The sequence below is a fragment of the Phyllostomus discolor genome, chromosome 3 (genome assembly GCF_004126475.2).
Source record: "Phyllostomus discolor isolate MPI-MPIP mPhyDis1 chromosome 3, mPhyDis1.pri.v3, whole genome shotgun sequence".
NCBI classification, from domain to species: Eukaryota; Metazoa; Chordata; class Mammalia; order Chiroptera; family Phyllostomidae; genus Phyllostomus; species Phyllostomus discolor.
In genome coordinates, this window is record NC_040905.2 from 42600803 (window position 1) to 42621069 (window position 20267).

Below are 20267 nucleotides of genomic sequence, written 5' to 3' on the forward strand. Positions count from 1 at the left end.
TTTAGTGATAAGGGAGTTTCACACTAGGTGGCTGAGGTTCAAGTATCCGCTCTGCCTCGTAGTGTGGCGTGGGTATCTTTGAACTTGGGCAACTCGCTTCTCCGCCAAACGAGGAGTCTGGACCTTAGGAGCTCAGCTCAAAATCTTAAACCTCTAATATTTCTTCCCCAGCCTACCGTTTTCCAAGGCCGCGGATGGGCAGGGAGTGCCAAAATAAGTTTTTTAAAAAAGAAAAAACCCACAAACAAACAAAACCCGCTGTCCCGCAGTCCTACGTTCGAGACCTAAGGCTGAATGAGCAATTGAAGTCGGGGTTTTACCCTCCAGGTTACGGTTCCCGACAGCGCCCGCGAGTGTCCCAAACGGCTACAGCCCAGCCTCTAGCCAAACACTCGGAAGAGATGGCGCTTAATTAAAATTCTTCAAACTTGTACTAGTCGTTTCTATCGATTTTAAAGTAGCAGAGCCAAGATAAAAGGGACAACGGTAACTGAGGCAACCGAAGAACAAGACGGAAGGGGCGGGCCCGTAGGGCGGAAGAAGCAGGGCGGGGCGCACCGGCTCTCCGACCCTTTCCGGGCCTCAATTTGGTGGCGGGAAAGTTGTTCTCTTCTGAGAGCTTGTCTCTGGTCCTATGCAGTAGGCCTTTCTGGGAGCCAGGATGGAAAAGCAACTGGGGAAGCAAGCTGCTGCTGCGCCCGCGGACTCCGGAGAGGAGGGCGCACTGCCGCCGGACGCCGGCTCCCAGAAGCATCCACAGGACCAAATGACCCTGCTGCTCAGGTTGTTTGTTCCCTCTGGCCCGCTGCGGGCCGTGGCCAAAGAGCTACGCCTTTTGCGCTGAATGGCCTAAAGGTTTCGAATTCAGACTCGGTCCCTGAATGGCTGTGTGACTGCATCTTTCGATAATAGTTCCTTAAGCTCCGTTCTTCGTCTTCGAAAGGAAGGGGCGGGGATGACACCCTCCTATCACAGTTGCTAAAGAGGTTAAATGAGACGGTTTGGGGCAAGCGTTCAGCGATGTACTCTTACAGCTTTCGCAGTTTTATTCTCCCCCTCCCTTTCTTATCCCTTTATCCACTTTGGGCCACGATTTTCGAGCGGCTTGTGGGATACACCCAAGCCCTGAGCTGCTGGGGAGGTTGCCCTGCCCCTTTCTTTTAGCGCTACAGCCCTTTTCCATCCAGAAGGTTTTTTAAATGTTTTTATTTGTTATATTTTCTATCAGCAGGGTGAATTTTATACCTTTCCACTAAGCAGTTCCTAGGGGAAGATTTGTTGAGAAGGGACATCAATCTTGTAAACCAGTGGGCAAACCACAACCAGGTCCACATTACTGCCTGTTTTTGTGTGACCCCCCTCAAGATAAGAATAGTTTTTATGTCTTTAGGGATTGGGAGGGGTGGAATGTACATGAAGAATATTTAATAACACGTGGAAGTTATAGGAAATTCAAGTGTTATTGCCCTTAAGTAAAAATTTATTTTTACTTAACACACCCTCCTCAAGCGTACAACGCTGAACGCTTGGCCCAAACCGTCTCATTTAACCTCTTTAGCAACTGTGATAGGAGGGTGTAGCATAGTCCTGTAAACCAAAAGGTCCTCAGTTCAATTCTGGTCAGGGCATGCATAGGTTGCATTTAGGTCTCTGGCTGGGGCATGTATAAGAGCAACCCATCGATATTTCTCTCCCTCCCTTCCCATCTCTCAAAAATCAATAAGCATGTCCTTGGGTAAGGATTAAAAGATAATAAATAAGTAAATACTCCCTTCTACTTTAGTATTTTAGTATAAAATACTAAAACATTAAAGATCAGGAAACTAATCTTTCAGTGTGTCTTATAAAATGCTAGCCTAATTAACATCTAACAAATGGCTCTTTTCATTTGGAATTTTGAAGCATAAGAAACTGCCATGGAGCTTTAGAAATTTGTCTGATATGTCTTAGCTTCTTTTCTTATTAAGATTTTATTTATTTATTTTTAGAGAGATGGGAAGGTGGGAAGGGAGAGAAACGTGTGAGAGATACACTGATTCAGCTATCTCTTGCATGCTCCAACTGAGGATCTGGACCTCAACTCAAGTATGTGCCCTGACCAGATGTCCAACCCGCAGCCTTGCAATTTGCAGGCCTGTGCTCAATACACTGAGCCATAGTAGCCAGAGCTCTTCTTAAAAATGTCTCAAAGTCACAAAGCAACAGTTTCAATTTTATGAAACTACCATGTAAGTGTGAAACATCTTGTAAGCACAGCTTAACTAATTACCATTTAGCCATAGCTTTTCTACTTATTTTATGTGTTATTTAAATTAAGTAGAATCATAGGACAACTAAGAAACTACGTTTTACTTATCTATCCAAGAATTAGTATCTTTGTATTTTTCTGGATCTCCTGTGCATTTTACAATATGGTCGTAAACTCATCAGTGTTTGCAGACTTCCCTGTTTTGATCGAGTTTTTTGTGTAGCATTTCTCATTAAGCCCCACTTCACTGTGGCCTATTAAGAATAAATTGAAATATGTATAATTTTAAGTATACAAGTGATATAGAATTATATATATGTTATTAACCAGTATCACCCCAAAGAATTCAATAAAAAATAAAGCAAAAAGAACACATTTTAAAGTCAAATTTTTCACTTTTCCTCACAGATGCTGTTTTCTACTGTATTCCATTTTGTTGTCTTCCTCTGAGGCCTTAAAATTTTTTATGACCATTTTAAATAAAATGAGGCAAAACTAGAAGATTTTAATGCTGTTTATTTATACTTATTTTGTTGTATTAGCTTCCAAAAAATGAGTTACTTTATCATACAGTAGGGAATAAAACCTCAATAAATATATGACTTTCTCTTTTTATCTGTTTTCAGACTGAGAGAACAGACAAAACAACAACTCTTGGAATATAAATCAATGGTTGATGCAAGTAAGTATTTGCATTTCCTTTTTTTTTTTAAGATTTTATTTGTTTGTTTGTTTGTTTGTTTGTTTAGAATCTTTATGGGTACTTTATTCAGATGGCCAGTGATCTGAAAAGATGGTGGGTTTATATACTACCAGACTGTCTTAAATCCCGTTTTCAACAGACCCTTTGTATAAGGAGAAGAAAAGTGTAGGTAATGGGTTTGGAATTCAGGGAAAAAGTTACTCAGATAAAAAAAAACATTCTTTAATCTGTGCCCTGGGCAGTGATCTTTATCTGTGTCTTCTGTGGTTGGTGGTAGGCTTCTGTCCCTGGAGCACAATGGCTCAGGTACCATCTTGATTGCTTGAGTCCTCCTGAGGCACAAAGGTGAGCCGCTTATGGCCTCCTGGAGTCAAGGTGTGTTATACCTCTAATTCCTGAAACAATAACTGATAATATGCCTTTGCAAAAATAATTTCTCTTTTTCTGGACCCTTCAAACAATAGGCAATACCCTCTTCTCTTTTTATTGTATAAAATAATGTGTGCAACTTCCATTTTCTGGAGCATTTTCTCAACTCATTAAGGTTTTGCTTCCTGGAAATTGTCATCTGTTTGTCTCAGGTAAACTCATAAAAATTCTCTGTGGGTTTGAACGTTTCTTACATTGGTATAGTTTAATCTAAATTATGTTTCAGCTCCTGAGCTCGAAGGCAGCCTCCTGGCATCTCTCTTTGAAACCAGTTCTGAAAACCAACTTATTTCTTTTTAGAGAGAGGGAAAGAGGAAGAGAAACACCAGTTGCCTTCGGTGCACACTCCGACCAAGGATTGAACCAGCAAACCAGGCCCCTGCCCTGAATGAGAATCTAACTGAGAGCCTTTCCCTTTGTGGGGTGACATCCATCCAACTGAGCCACACAGTCAGGGCATATTTGCATTTTCAAATAAGGTTTTTTGAGTTTGATGAGTACTCTAGGGAAAGGACAGTCAACTTTACAAAAATCTGCTTACTTAGGGAATAGGAGTGGCAGCATAATGCTGCATTATACCACATAAGAAGGCAAAAAGCAGGCTTGCCCAGGCCCTCTACATCTAGTTAGGGATTCAGGAAATATGTCAGCAAATACATGGTTTTATCTAAATAACAATACAAGGCAATTAAGTTCTATTGATCAGAAAATTGAGAGATCCCAGTGGGCTTAAGGAATCATAGAACTTGCTACCATCAACTTAAAGACTGAATTAGCAGGTCATATAACTATGAAGCAAGTGATCTGGGACCTATACTTTGAGAAGCACAGGGTAATAGGAGTGAGAAGCAAAGGGGCATCAGCTTGTAGACATGAATGACAACTTTTTATTGTAAACACAAAAAATTTTAATTTATCTTTTAAAATGATTAATTCAGAAGTTTCTGGGACCAAGAGAGTAGTGAAATGATGAATTTTGCCCTCCAGAAGCAATAATCGCTAATTGCCACCTGACTCATGAGCCCTTGGCTCACAAAGGTAGGCTTGGCGAACTTTATTTTCTCTATGAAATAGGCTTAAAGAATAAAATCAAATAATACATTAGGTTGACTCAAGAATTGTTATTCAATACTATTGAAACAAGGAATCTCATAGATGTCTGCTTCACTTCACCTGAATCTGTGTTTGAACTTAGGTAATTTTCAGACTCTGCTCAAATTTTATTTCAAAGCCATAGATCAGCAGCAGTTCTGCTGTGTTTTCCATTGGATATTCTTGGGTTTCTAAAGTCTTTTTATGCAAAAACAAACAAACTAACTAAAAATGAGGCCTGTCACTTCTTTTCTGCTTACTACAACTAAAAAATTAGGAACTAGGATATGAACCAGACCTTCTTGCCTCCAAAGCCATGACCCTTCCATTATATCAGTAATGCTTACCTCAGATGGCCAGTGGTCACTGTCCATCCCCTTACAGAGCAAATGGTCCCCTTATTTCCAGGCCTCATGCTTTTTGAATTAAACCTATGATGTTTACCTTAAAAATGAGCTAATGTTTTTGCATGAAAGCCCACATAATCAAAAAGGATAATCTATCTTAGAAGACAGGATATAGGGGGAAAACTTCAAAATTTGGACCATTGAGGATTTATCTCTGTAGATATTCCTGCATTCATTTTTCTCCTTTTAAGTCTCCGATGTGTCCCTGCCACCATGCTAGGCATGGAGATAGTGTTGAACAAGACAGATTTTGCCCTCATGAATCTTAAATTCTCTATAGCAGAACAGGTAAGTGAAGAAACATGAGATAGTCATGAAGTATGGTCAGTGTGCTAAAGGTAGTAATGGTGCAGTGACGGGGTGATTGAGATGGTTCTTCTGAGAAAATGACATAAGAGCTAAAATCAAATGATAAGAAAGAGTCTCCCTTCTCAGTCAGTCTTGGTTTTCCCTCTAATAGCTAATTTCATTTTTAAGGGATTGTGACATCTGAAAACTTGAGTAGATTTAGTAGTCCACACTAAAGAATGTCTACAAGTAAAGGAGAAGATAAATTTAAAGCAAGTCATGAGAAGTTAAGTTATCGTCTTTGAATGAAGATATTTATCTAAAAATGATTATTTTACCATGTAAAAAAAGTTATTTAACATTCCCTCCGGCAAGATGGAGGAATAGGTGGACGCACCGTACCTCCTCGTACAACCAAGAACAGAACCACAATAATTTACAACAATGATTTGCAGTCATAATATCAGAACTGTCAGAGGATTTATCTAAATGGAAGTCGGACAGCCAAGAAGTTGAAGTAGACCCGTACATCCAGACTGGTAGGGGACTACGAGCTGAGCCGAGCGAGCGGGCGCGGGGCTGGCGCGGGTCTCAGGCGCGCGTAGGTCGGGGGAAATTTGGCACAAAATCGGCGCGACAGCAATCCGGGACGCAAGAGCGCAGCGGTGCAGCGGTGATCCCTGAGTACCCAAGCAGCGGCTGGGGGAATCAGTGGGGCAGCAATTGGGGACCAGGGCAGAGCTCACGGCCCAGAAGCCCAGGGAAGTGTCTGACTCCAGGAGAACGGAAGGGTCGCCATTGATCCCTCCTGTCCCCGCTCCCGCCCCTGCCACCACAATAACGTCACAATCTAGCGACTGGGGCGCCCAGCCCCGGTGAACACATAAGGCCCCGCCCCCCAACGTAACAGGAGCGACCAGACCGGAGAAAAAATAAATAAATAAGTAAAATAATAGGAGAGATAGGGAAAGACATAAGACATGTTTCCAGCAGAACAGATCAGTCCCCCAGGACTCATCCTTTTGAGTGACCAAGAAATAGCCAATCTATCAGATGCACAGTTCAAAACACTGGTGATCAGGAAGCTCACGGAACTGGTGGATTTTGGATCCAAATTACATGAAAAAATGCATATTACCATAAAAGGGATGCAGGAAGACACACGGAGGAGAGCCAATTGTGAAAGGAAGGAATCTGAGTCTCAAAACAACACAGTGGACCAGAAGGAAGATAGAATCAACCAAGCAGGAGAGCATGATGAAATAAGAATTCAAAAAATCGAAGAAAAGCTTAAGACCATCGAGGACACCTTTAAACATTCCAACATCCGAATTATAGGGGTACCAGAAGGGGAGGACCAACAAGTGGAAAAGTTATTTGAACAAATAATAAAGGAGAACTTCCCCAAACTGGCAAAGGGAACAGTCTTCCAAGAAATCCAAGGAGCGCAGAGAGCCCCAAAGAAGTTGGACCCAAGAAGAAACACACCAAGGCATATCATAATTACATTAGCCAAGGTCAAAACAAAGGAGAGAATCCTAGAAGCAGCAAGAGGTAAGGGGACAGTCACCTACAAAGGAGTTCCCATCAGACTGTCAGCTGATTTCTCCAAAGAGACCTTACAGGCAAGAAGGGGCTGGAAAGAAATATTCCAAGTCATGAAAGACAAGGACCTACAACCCAGATTGCTCTATCCAGCAAAGCTCTCATTTAGAATGGAAGGGCAGATAAAGTGCTTCTCAGATAAGGTCAAGTTAAAGGAGTTCATCATCACCAAGCCCTTATTTTATGAAATGCTAAAGGGACTTACCTAAGAAAAGAAGATAAAGAAAAGACATGTATAGTAAAAGGACAGCAAACTCACAATTATTAACAACCACACCTAAAGCAAAACCAAAAGAAACTAAGTAAACAACTAGAATAGGAACAGAACCACAGAAATAGAGGGCACAAGGGGGGGCTAGCAGTAGGGGTGGGAGGAGGAGAGAGGGGGAAAAGGTATAGAGAATAAGTAGCATAGAATGTAGGTTGAAAATAGATAGGGGGAGGGTAAGAATAGTACGGGAAATGTAGAAGCTAAAGAACTCATAAGTATGACATATGGACATGGACTAAAGGGGGAGAAGGTGGGTGGGAGAGGGGGCACAGGGTGGAGGGGAGTGAAGGGGGAAATGGGACAACTGTAATAGCATAATCAATAAAATATATTAAAAAAAAAATTCCCATCATTGCAGAAAGTTGTATTGAGCAGCAGTGTTCTAGAATTTGGTGTAAATGAAATTATATGATATGTATTTTTTGTGTCAGAAATCTTTTCATTGAGAATTCATATAATGTTAAATTCACTTTAAAATATATATTTCAGTAGTTTTTAATATATTCATGATGTTGCCCTGGCTGGTGTGGCTTTATGGATTGAGTGCTGGCCTACAAACCAAAGGGTTGCTGGTTTGATTCCCATTCAGGGCACATGCCTAGGTTGTGGGTGACATACCCAGTAGGGGGTGCACAAGAGGCAACCACACATTGATGTTTCTCTTCCTTCCCCTCTCTAAAAATAAATAAATAAAATCTTAAATATATATATATATATATATATATATATATATATTCCCTGCCCCGCCCCCCCCCCCCCAACGATGTTGTACAACTATTACAACTAATTTCCACCACCCTAAAGAGAAACCTAGTACCTGTTAGTAGTCATTCCCAATGTGTCTGGCTACTTTTACACAGCATAGTACTTTTATGTTTCATCCATGTTGTTTGTTTCAGTAATTCATTTCTTTTTATTGTGGAGTGTGTTCCATGATGACTATATCACTATTTGTTTATTCATTCACCTGCTGATGGACATGGAATTGTTTGCAGTTTCTGCTCATTTTAAGTAAAGCTGTTATGGACATTTGTTATTTGTACTTGTCTTTTTGTGGACATTTGTTTTCATTTCTCTTGGTTAAAAACCTGAAAGTGAAGTTGCAATTCACATGATAAGCATATGTTTAATTTTTTAGGAAACTGCGAAACAGCTAAGATGATTATAGTGTTACAAAACATTCCCCTCAGCAGGGTATGAGATTTCTAGTTACTCGATGTCCTCTTCAAAACTTGGTACTGACAATCTTTTTAAATGTTACCCATTCTAATAAGTACTTAGTGGTATCTCCTGTGGCTTTACTTTCTATTTCCTACTAACTAATCATGCTAAGTATCTTTTCATGTGTTTATTGGCAATTTATATATGAATCTACTTTTTTGAAATGTCTGTTCAAATCTTTGCCCGTTTTTTAATTGGATTTTTGGATTCTCTAAGTTTGAGATTTTATCTAAGAAATCTGTGACTACCTCACAGTCAGAAAGATTTTCTCCTATGTTTTGTTCTAGAAGTTTTATGGTTTTAGTTTTAACATTCAGGTCTGATTTTGTAGTTAATTTTTGTGTATATTGTGAGCTAAGGGGGTCAAGGTTCATTTTTTTCCATATGGAAATCCAGTTTTTTCAGCATTGTTTGTTGAAAAGGCTTTTCAGTCTCCATAGCATATGTGTGGGTCTGTATCTGCCCTCTTTCCTGTGTTCCCGTGAGGCATTTGCCTGTGCTGACCATAGTACCACACTGCCTTGACTACTGTAGCTGTATAGCAAATCTCAGTATCAGCTACCATAAGTCCCCTGATTTTCTTCTTTGTCAAAATGGTTTTGACTGTTCTAGGTCCTTTGCATTTCTATATACATTTTAAAATCGATTTTTCTTTTTTCTGTAGAACAGTTTCTATAAATTGATGGAATTCTGAATGGGATTTGATTATGATCTTTAGATCTATGTGGGGGAAATTTTACTTTAGTAATATTGGCTCTCCCAATACAAGTACATAGTATGTTTTTCCCATTAAAAAATTTGGTAGTGTTCAGCATAGAGGTCATACACATATTTTATTGAATTGATTCTTGAGTATTTGCATGTTTTTGATGCATTTGTACATGGTACTGTTAAATTTTAATTTCCAATTTGTATAAACATACAGTCAATTTTTTGTGTTGATCTTGTTCAGTTTTTACTCCCTTTTATTTTCTATAATTCTAAAACTGTTCTGTCCAATATGGTAGACACTAGCTCTGTGGCTGTTGAACACTTGTAATGTGATTAGTCTTCATTGAGAAGGGCTGTAAGTGTAAAATGTGCACTAAAGAAAAGGTTGTGAAATATTTCATTAGTAATTTTAAATTGATTACATGTTGAAATGATACTGTTTTGGATCTATTGGATTAAATAACCTATATTAAAATCATTTTGACTTGTTTCTTCAGTAATGTGGAAACTAGAAAATAAAATTACATATTTGGTTCATATTTGTGGCTTACATTATATTTCTGGACAGCACTGTTCTAAATAAAACATTACTAGTTTCAAAAAATTACCCTGGTCAGATAGGTCAGTTGGTTGGAGCATTGTCCTGATATGCCAATGTTGTGGGTTCAGTCCCTGGTCAGGCATGTATAAGAATAAACCAGAGAATGCATAAATAAGTGGAACAACAAATCAGTGTTTTTCTCTCTCCCCCTTTCTCTGCCTAGAATCAATTAAAAAAAATTTTTAATAAAAAATTTATTTATTTGTAGATGAAGAAAAAACTCCAGAAGAAATCATTCCAGAAAAGCAAATTGAAGCGTATGTTATATTTTAAATTTTATTTGTGGCTTTTACTAAAGATTTCATAATAATATCCATCTTATAACATTTTCTTTTTTTCCCCCCCTTTACTTCCCAAGTAATTTGTCATGCATGTATCGAGAACTTGTTGATATAGGATACAGATTTACATATATATACATGAGCAATCCTATTAGCACTTTTGGCATTGTCCCTTAATAAGATATTTATCAGAATGTCTCAAGAGGCATCAGTTTGCCAAATCTGTAAGTGCATTGGTGTGGTGAACCTATAAAATACTTTTATTTAGATAGAGGCATTTTTCTTTTTTCAAAAGTTTACTTTATCCATTTATTCCAATAGTGACTTCTCCTGATATTGCTAAAATTCTTTTATTTATGCTTTTTTAATAGTAAAATTGAAGACCTGGAAAATGAAATTGAAGAGGTGAAAATGGCTTTTGAAATGAAAAAGCTTGCATTAGACAGGTAATTATTTCATGAATAAGCATTGTGAATGGAATGCAAAATGGGTATGGCTGGAGGTGGAAAAATATTTTAGTCTAAATGAATTAAGCAAAATGGTCACACAAATTTTGAACGCTGAGAGAAAAGTTATATCATTCACTTAAAGAACTTACATGGAGCCCTGGCTGGTGTAGCTCAGTGGATTGAGCACAGGCTGCGAACCAAAGTGTCGCAGGTTCCATTCCCAGCCAGGGTACATGCCTGGGTTGCAGGCCATGACCCCCAGCAACCTCACATTGATGTTTTTCTCTCTCTCTCTTTCTCCCTCCCTTTCCCTTCTAAAAATAAATAAATAAAATCTTTAAAAAAAAAAGAATTTACAAGATACAGGGTTGATAAGGAAATGTCAAAACAATATAAATGTGAAGTTAAATCCCATTCATCGTTTGAAAGGATCATGTGGATTTGTTTATTCCAATAACTATTAATTGTGTAAAAGAATTGTCGAGTTTAAAGTACATTTTAAATTAGGTTTTGCATCTGCAGTTTAAAATTTTTTCAACAAATATTTGAGCCCTTGCTATGTCCTAAGCTTTGTGCTAGGTGTTGGTATATAGTTGTTAATAAGATAAACACGGTCTCTTATTGACTTTCTGACCTGAATTATCTCAATTAAGTTAATGAGTTTTAAAAATTACTTTCTTGTATTCCTCACCTTCCTAGATGAATTTCTTCATACATTTAATTGAAAAGTGGTAGTGCTTTTCACTGTCTTTTTTTTTTTAAGATTTTATTTACTTATTTTTAAAGAGGGGGAAGGGAGGAAAAAGGAGAGGGAGAGAAACATCGATGTGATAGACAAACATCGATTGATTGCCTCTTGTAGTCACCCCAACTGGGCCACTGAACTGGTAACCCAGGCTTATGGCCTGACTGGGAACTGAACTGGCCACTTTTTGCTTTGCAGAATGACATCCACCCAACCAGCTAAGACACATTGGTCAGAGCTCAAGTGCTTTTAATTGCTTCCGACAGTGAGCTTTCCCCCTCATCTCATATGCTGACTCGTTATATAGATCATATTTTTTAACTAAGGTGACTTCAGAGTTATTAAGATGCATCCTTTTAATAAATGTTCTTGTGTGTGACAAAAAGGAAGGGCTGTAATATTGCTGAGTTGACTGTTTTTTTTTCTTCTTTTACACTGTTACTTATGCAGCTCCTACACCAAAGACATCATATTCAAGGGCAGGAAAGGGCTGCAAAGTGTTTAGTTTATGCCTTTTTTGACACCATACTGACTTTTTATTATTACTTATTTATTAGCTATTTGAATGTAACAGTGATTTATCGAGCTTGATTGTATGTAGGCATATTTCAAACTTTACAGTTAAGTGTGGGTTTGATTCCCTAACTCTTTCCATTTCAGGCCCTCTAGATCTCTGTAGTGCCTGTATACGTGTTGCTTTTCCAGGCACCAAGGTGAATGGCTGAGAAAGCAAAGCTCGGGCTGGACTTCAGGCTGGCAGTGCACAACCATGTGCAGCAGCCCCATCCATCTTAGTGTGCATTCATATTTCTGTGACTTATCAAATATTTCCCATATAATACTATTTTAAAACCTACTTATGTTTTATGTTATATTTAAACAGAAATCAGTCTTTAACTTGTCATATTTTTCAATTTTCTTTTCAGTGTACCATAAATGCTGTCCATGTTTTATAATGCCAGGTTTTTTCCTCTCATAGGATGCAACTTTCAACGGCCCTTAGAAAAAACCTGGAAGAAAGTAACATTCAGAATAGGTACCTTTTTCTTTCTGGATTTGGTTAAGGATGGGAATTAGAAGGGGGAACTGCATAATGACTTTAGTTTCTTGATTTTTTAAAAAATTAACTGTCACTGCCAACCACTTTTATCTGGAGAATAAGAAAAGTGATGGAAGTTTTGTGGGCCTTGCTCAGTATTACAACTACTTTTATAGTCCCACTGACATCTTGTTTATATTCCAACGCTAAGAAACAATTTAGGTTTTAACCAGATAGTCTGAAAATTTGGAGGAAGGTTTGAAAGTTAATTTTGTGCATCATGCACTGAAAACCAGGAACAGTTGCTATTTCATTTAATCAACAACAACCCAGTGATTGAAGGTAAACTATTTTTCATTAGCAGAAATGAACTTGTACACATTAAACAGTTTGTCAAGTAATATAAAATAAAGACTCTGGCAGTCAGGGTCCCCTACAATCTGGTTCTAAATGTCTGGCCTCAGGAGCCTTACCTGTGATCTTATCTCCCAAGGCTCTAAAAATCTTGTTATATAAAAATCCTCTCCCATAAGCAGTAGAAAAAGTCTAAGATAGAGTTGGGCACTTCTCCTATCTTGGTGGTTCAGACTCACATACATTCTCCCCATATTCCATATAGATCCAGGGTTACATAAACCCTAAAGTCTGAATTGAGCTAACTCTTGTTCTTCCATAAAATGAGAGCTTAAAAACATTCTTGAGTTAAAGGAGTATAGGACAGATTCATCATAAACTTTACAACCAAGTACAGCTGTAACCAGTAGAAAATGAGTTCAATTCTTCCATGTCTGTGTAGATTCCTCCTTTCCAGCCTCTCCACTACATTCCTTCCACAGTATCAGAATAATTGGTATTATCACAGTGACCACATTGCTGGTCCCACCCCAAACCTACTGACTCTGAATCTAAAAACCAAGGTATGGGGGTGGAGGGTGGTGGAGTGGGCAGCTGCCAACCCACATTGAATAGCCCTCCCAAAGGGACTGTGGCACTTTGAAATATGAGAACTGTTTTTGCCCAGTCCTATTTCACACCCTTTGGCTCCAGCCATTCCAAACTATTTGACCTAGGTAATCACTTCATGTTCAGGGTGTCCCTTGGCCACTCTACACAAATCTTTCAGTGGTTCATATCCATTACTGGTTGTAATGGAACCATACTATGATTGTGGATTTATTTTTCTCCCCTACCAGGTTCTTTCCTCTCTGAAAACAGGCACTATGCCTGCCTCAGTTCTTGGTATGTAGTAGGCACTCAGAAATGTATGTTGAAGAAATGGAGACAAAAAGCAGTTTATTCAGTGAAACTATTCTGCATGAAACTGTGATAGTGGATTCATGTCATTATACAGTTGCCAAACCCACAGCATGTACAACAACAAGGGTGGATTCTAATGTAAACGGTGGGCTTTGGGTGATTACGTTGTGTCAGGTAAAGGTTTATCATTTGTAACAGACGGACCTGTGTGGAGGATGTTGACAGTAGGGGAGGCTGTGCATGTGTAGGGGCAGAGGGTACTGTGACTTACATTCTGCTTAGTTTTGCTATGAACCTAAAATTGCTTTAAAAAATAAAGTATTTTTTTAAAAGAAACTTATTAGCAAATTGTTAGTTTTTTCTCCCTAAATATGAGATTTGTAGAAATGTTCCTACATGCTTGAATTTGGTATTTTTGTTGTCCGTAATCAAAAATTTTTCTAGGGAAATGCATCTCTACTTTTAAACAGAAATTTAGTTTACATCAAACTTTTCCAGATTTATTGTGAGATGATGATTTTCTATTGAAGTGTACAGTTAATTTAACGAAAGTATATAATACTAATTGATTCCTTCATTAATGAGACATTGCTTTTAACTAAGACTAACATCATATTTTTTATTTCTTTTCAGTGAGCTCATGGAAAACATGAAACACATATTAAAGCTAAATAAAATAATAATGACATCACAGCAGGTAACTTTACACGTGAGGTTGCTTATGCATTCTCAGTGATTTCATTAACATTTTCTTGCTAGTAACTGCATTATATATGATTAAATAGGATTGCCCAAAGGGACTGATATGGTTGGAACTCAGTGTCCTTAAGTTTTCTCTCTCTCTTTTTTTTTAAATCTTCACCCAAGGATATATTTACTGATTTTGGAGAGAGAGAGAAACATTAGTCAGTTGCCTCCTCCTGCATGCACCCTGGGGTCGGACCCATATCCTAGGAATGTGCCATGACCAGGGATCAAACCCTCAACCTTTTGTTATATGGGATGATGCTCTAACCAATTGAGCCACCTGGCCAGGGCTTTTCTCTCTCTTTTTCATAACTCAATTATTTTTCATTAATGTTGCTAAATGTCTACTTATAGTTTATGCTACTTTCTCCTCTCTTGTTGTGTAGAAATGAAGTAATTAAAAACTGGAGGTTTAGAAAATATAAACCAAGATAAAATTCAGTGATTTAAGTATTACATGTTTGTTCTTAGGTAGTGTGCCTTGATCTTTTTATTTCTAATAACAGGAATCTTGGGATTTGGAGGCAAAACTGCTTAATGTTAAAAAGAAGAGATTTGGTATGTAGAACAGTTCTTGGGGGTTTTGTGTAACATTTTCACTTCATATGGAGATTGATAGGGCCACATCTCTCAGCTTCTGAGAAATTTCTTAATTTTCAAATTTTCTTAAAATTTTAGGCATGGCAACTTAAAAAGTAGTATATAAAATGTATTTTGCTTGATATACTTTTGTTGTTTAGAACATTGTCACAAAATGAGTACATTCTCAGTGAGGGGAAATCAAATGATACAGAAAAGTGTGATGTGAAAGTCCTGCCTCCCTCCTGTGTGACCGCAGTTAGACGTGTTTATATGTGCATAATTTTTATGTGGTCAGTTAATACATGTGGTTCTACAGCCTTGTAATTTAATGAACATGAGATGGCTTTTTGCATTGAAATTACTGAAATGTTTATTTCAAAAGTAGTACACATTCTCTGTAGAAAATTTGGAAACAGTAAAGTATATGTAGGAAAAGTTAAATTTTTTATTTTACCATCAAGAGATAATCAATTTTCAATGCCTATTTTTTTATATAAAATTGGCATCATTTTATTCTGTGTTGTAAGCTGCTTTCTTCATTTAACAGCATCGTTTATTATTTTTAAATATGTAGATTTGTCTTATTGTAAGTAATGTAAGGGTCAGAAATAGTCTTGATTATCTGATCTAATTATCCTTTGACTATGTAATATTTTTCCATTGCATTCTAACCTACTTTCGATCCATTAATGTAAGGAACCAAGCTTCTAAGACATACCCATTTATACCCATTTATGTTTTCAAATAGTTTAATTCTTGGAACATTTCAGGAACTACAATAAATGGTTGATGTTTATATCTTGAGAAGGGAACCTCTTAATTGAAAATTCATCTTAGTGATATGTTATTTTATAAATAAAAAAGGGAAAACTGTTTGCTAACATATAACTCTTAACCTATTTTGGTACCTGTAGTAGGTCCTCTTTGACACTCTGTCACTTCAGACATTTGTGAACAGCTATCATTATCATATATACAAACCTTGAACATTTGCATTGCTAAGCACAAATTTCAGATATTGGTATTTTGTACCAGGGAAGTCATATTTAGATCAAAATAGAACTACAACCTAAAATTCTCCTAATTAAAATTTTTCTCTTGCCCTGATTGGTGTTGCTTAGTGGGTTGGGTGTCATCCTGCAAACCAAAAGGTTGCAGGTTCAATTCCCAATCAGGGCATACGGCTGGGTTGAGGGCCAGGTCCCAGGATGGGGATGTGCAAGAGACAATTGATCAATGTTTCACTTCCTCTCTTTCTTCCTCCCTTCCCCTCTCTCTAAAAATAAATAAATAAAGTCTTTAAAAAATATTTTCTCTTGACTGAAATAACCATAATTTTTTAGGATTCTTGTTTGTAGGAATTGCTACATATAGTACCTTGTTTTATTTTTAATCTCATAGAATTAAAACGAGCTTCAGAACAAAAGTTTTTAGAAGTACAGACTGAAAAGAACAAACAGAAAGATGATTTGGACAGTATGGAAAATTCAGACAAGATAAAGACCTTAAAACAAAAGCTACAGATGGAGATACAAATTACTACAGTTATTCAACATGTTTTCCAGGTAACGTGTATGTAAATAAGGAAGGGAGGTAAAGAACTTTGTTTTGTTAGTGAAAATGGTTGATTTTATTATTTTTAGAATTACAGTTAGTCTTTGATCTTGGCAAAATAACTCAGTACTGAAAATTGGTCTGTTTACATATACCTGTAATTCATGTATATTTAATGTCTATGGCTTTGATTTTTCATTATGGCATTTATAAATGGAATGATTTTTAGCAGCCCTGTGGAGGCATGATACAGTGGTGGAGAGCATTAGATTCCAAGTTGGGAGTTTGGGGAGAACATAGATGGGGGTGATGGGAGTCTAGAGTTAAGATCCTGACTGCCACTTAATAGTGGCTGACCATGGGCAAATTATTAACTTGCCTAAGTGTCCCTGTCCTAGTTTAGAAAGAGTGGTGTGAAAACTAAAGAATATAATTCGTGCTAATCTCCTTAGCATAGTGTCTGGTCCAAGTAAATTCTCAATAAATGTTGGTAGTTATAATCATGTCAAGTTTTAAATTTCAAGTGTCCACGTCTTTATTCTGGGTTTTTTTTAAGTACTTTTTGAATTATAAAATGTCTCTGGAACTGTTGAAATACTTAAATTGCCAGTTTCGAATTATGAAGATGCACAGTTAAAACAGTCTATTACATGTAAAGCAAATGCCTATTATGCGTAACACATATCCTTGTACAATATGAGGCCTTATGTGTCACCATAAGAAATTCTTCCCCAGGTCTTACACATACTTTTTAGTAACAGTGGGTTTTTCAATTAGAAGTAATCAAATCCCCTAAGCTAACCTTAAGAGGAGGATTACATCATGAGTAAAGAATCATTTTCATTTTCTTTGGCACATGTTTCTGTCTACTACTTTGAGACTTCTGTTAGTCTGCATTTCTTTTTATTTTTCCTTTTAATTTTTTTATTGTTAAGAGTTTCTTTAGAAAGTCACAGAAGTAAAAAAGGTGAGCCAACTGGGCTGTATGGGCTCAGGAAATAAGTTACAGAGGCAAAGGAAGGGCTAGAGTGTAGAAGAGAAAAGGCAAAGGTAATGCACCTGGTGGGCAGGAGAGAAGGGGGAGGGACAGGTGCCAGGAGTGCTCCAGAGCCAGCGCAGCTGGGGAAATAAGGGGGTGGAAGGCATTATTCTGCATTTCCTAATTTTTATTTACACTCTCTAAATTAGTGTTAATTTTGAGTTAATGAATTCATTGCTTTGTTAAACAGATTATAGATTTGGCCAAGTTGGGAGCTCTCTTTGTTCCTAATGGAATGGGTCTTCACGGGTTCAGTCACGTTTGAATGCTTACTTTCATCTGCCTTTGCAAATTTGACTGAATTTGTATACACTAGCCCTTTTATTAACTAATGGCAAGAACATACCTTATATAGGCCAAAGTTTTGTGTTTTATGTGTTATAATATACCATTATACTCTAAAGTGGATTTTAACAATATTTCAATTAGTAACTCAGTATCATTGAGCTATATAGTTTTTCAGTGCATACTGACCAGAAATTTCATTAATTATGACCCTAATTATTCTTCCATTGTCTACCACAAAACTGCTCTTTATCTTTTTTCAGGGTCTTGAAACTTGGCAAGAACTGAGAACTAAGCTCTTCCTTTACCTCTTTTTAAAAATAGGACATATTAGTTAGGCTCAAATTGCTGTTCACCATAGAAGTACAAAGTGAACTCTGAACCAACTGCAATCTTTTCCCTTTAATCTAGAATACCACTGCAGGCATCCTTAATGGGAGAAACTGCCCACAAAAACTGACGCAGCATAAAAAATTGTTAGCATTATAAATCCTCCCTAGCAGCGTGGGGATCAAGCCTGAAGCCTCACTGAAAGTGGAAGTGAGCATATAATAATGTATCACTGTGTTTTTCTCGTGATCACAGATTAAATGTTCACACTTCGTTTGGTAATTATTTGATGAGATTAGTGAAATAGGATGTTTTGAAAGCTTGTTAAATATTAAATTACTTATAACTTTAATTTGAAAAAAATTGTTTTTGTGTGTGTTACAGAACCTCATTTTGGGGAGTAAAGTCAACTGGGCAGAGGATTCTGCTCTTAAGGAAACTGTTCTGCAGCTTGAGAAGAATCTCACCATGATCTAATAAAAATTCTATGTTGTCATTATTTGTTTTTACCTGTGATACATCATTTAAATAGCACATTTTAGGTGCCATATGTTTTTTGGTATTTTTGGAACTATTCTTATACTGCAAAATTTTTTTTTAGCTTAACACTATAAGATGGAATCTATTGTTTTAAATATGATAATTAAAGTGACTGGCATACTCCAAAAGAATCTGAAAATCTTGGCCTTACAAGGAGGTTTGGAAAGACTTCACCTAGTCAGCTTTCCACTCAATGTGGACATTTTTTCTAAGTTCCTGGAAGTCCCAACTCTTATTTGTAATACATCTGTGCATTTCTTTGTCAACCAGAATACCAGAAAAATTAGAAAAGCATATCCACATCGTTATTTTTTAATAGTCAGTTGTATTTTATTCAAATAAATCTTATTTTAAATTTATCTCATGACAAATTCTCTTTTTTAAAATTTATTATATATATTTGAATTATTTATTTTTAGATAAAGGGGAACAGATGGAGAAAGAGAGGGAGAGAAACATCAGTGTGTGGTTGCCCCTTGCATACCCCCAACTGGAGACCTGGCCCACAACCCAGGCATGTACCCTGACTGGGAATCAAACCAGCAACCCCTTGGTTGCAGGCCGGCACTGAATCCACTGAGCCACACCAGCCAAAGCTACAGATTCTTTTTTTTTTTTTTAATTGAGATATAATTGATATGTAACATGTAAGTTTAAGATATACAGTGTGTTGAATTGACCACATAGTGGCATTAGCTAACATCTCTATTATGTCATAATTTTTTGTGAAAACATTTAAAATCTAGTCTCTTAGCAACTTTGAAGTATATAATACAGTATTGTTAATTGTAATCACAATACTGTGTGTTAAATCTCTAAAACTTAATCATCTTTTTTTAAAAGATTTTTAAAATTTATTTTGAGAGGGGAAGAGAGGAAGAAAGAGAGGGAGAAAAACATCAATTATAGTTGTCCTTCACACACCCTCTACTGGGGACCTGGCCTGCAACCCAGGCATGTGCCAAAGACTGGGAATCAAACTGGCAACCCTTTGATTCACAGGCCAGTGCTCAATCCACTGAACCACACAAACAAGGGCTAATCATCTTCTAAGTTTGTACCCTTTGACCAGCATCTCAATTCCCCCAACTCACACCCACATCTTTAATCAGAGACCTAAATAAAGCACCTTAGCCTTGAAAAAGAAAGACACCCAAAGGGTTAACAGTTGGGGTTATTGTGAAGGAATTGTGACTTTTTTTCTTTTGTATGTGTATATCATGCATCACTTTTACAAGTTAAAAATAAAATAAATGTTGCTCTTCTAATTAAAAAATAGAACTTGCTACTTTTTATGCATCCCATCCCATCTTTTGAAAACTCTAACTTGAGCTTTTTATTATTTTGGAGCCATTGTTCATTTTTATAGATACTGTGGTGTTTTCAGCACTCTTTAAGACCTTAAACGACTTGCAAAGATGCACTGCAGTTGGTAATAGCATTTGAAATATGCTCTTTAGATCAATAATAAAAATACCAACACTTGCCTAAATGTGTATACTGAACACTTTTCTTCAGAAGATTTATGGTTTTCATTTATTTTGATAAATCATTCATTTGTAATTTTATTTTTGCCACAGTAAATTCTTGGAAATTCTCTACATAAATTGTAAAACTAGTCATATTTTTCTTCTAGAAAATCATTCTGTAAAATGCCTTTCTGATCCAAAGATACTGCATTAAATCACAGATGCACACTATGTTAGTGAATCCCAACTCAACGGATTATCAGTATCACCTGAAGAACTTTTTGCTTTATTGGGACTCTGTTATCCTGTGTGTTCCCTTGTAATGTCCAACTCAGAAATTGTGTTAGTCGGCTTTGTCTGAAATCCTGCTGGAT

General features: G+C 37.1%; 1 protein-coding gene and 1 non-coding gene across 3 annotated transcripts; one reads left to right on the top strand and one right to left on the bottom strand.

Moving 5' to 3' along the window:
- The first annotated feature begins 576 nt into the window (after positions 1-576).
- On the top strand, positions 577-18383 carry CENPH (centromere protein H). Of its 2 annotated transcripts, none has more exons than XM_028515661.2 (9): positions 577-783; positions 2875-2930; positions 9785-9833; positions 10229-10303; positions 12031-12087; positions 13981-14044; positions 14601-14652; positions 16078-16241; positions 18269-18383. In XM_028515661.2, exons 1-9 carry the CDS (start codon positions 662-664, stop codon positions 18359-18361), a joined length of 732 nt encoding a protein of 243 aa, XP_028371462.1. In that variant the 5' UTR covers positions 577-661; the 3' UTR covers positions 18362-18383. The 2 variants fall into 2 exon arrangements, with proteins under 2 accessions (XP_028371462.1, XP_035876247.1); XM_036020354.1 differs by lacking the exon at positions 577-783 and adding an exon at positions 2124-2228.
- On the bottom strand, positions 11485-11585 carry LOC114514410. The gene has a single exon (XR_003686054.1). It is a non-coding gene; the product is annotated as a small nucleolar RNA SNORA13 (small nucleolar RNA).
- Positions 18384-20267: the final 1884 nt, after the last annotated feature.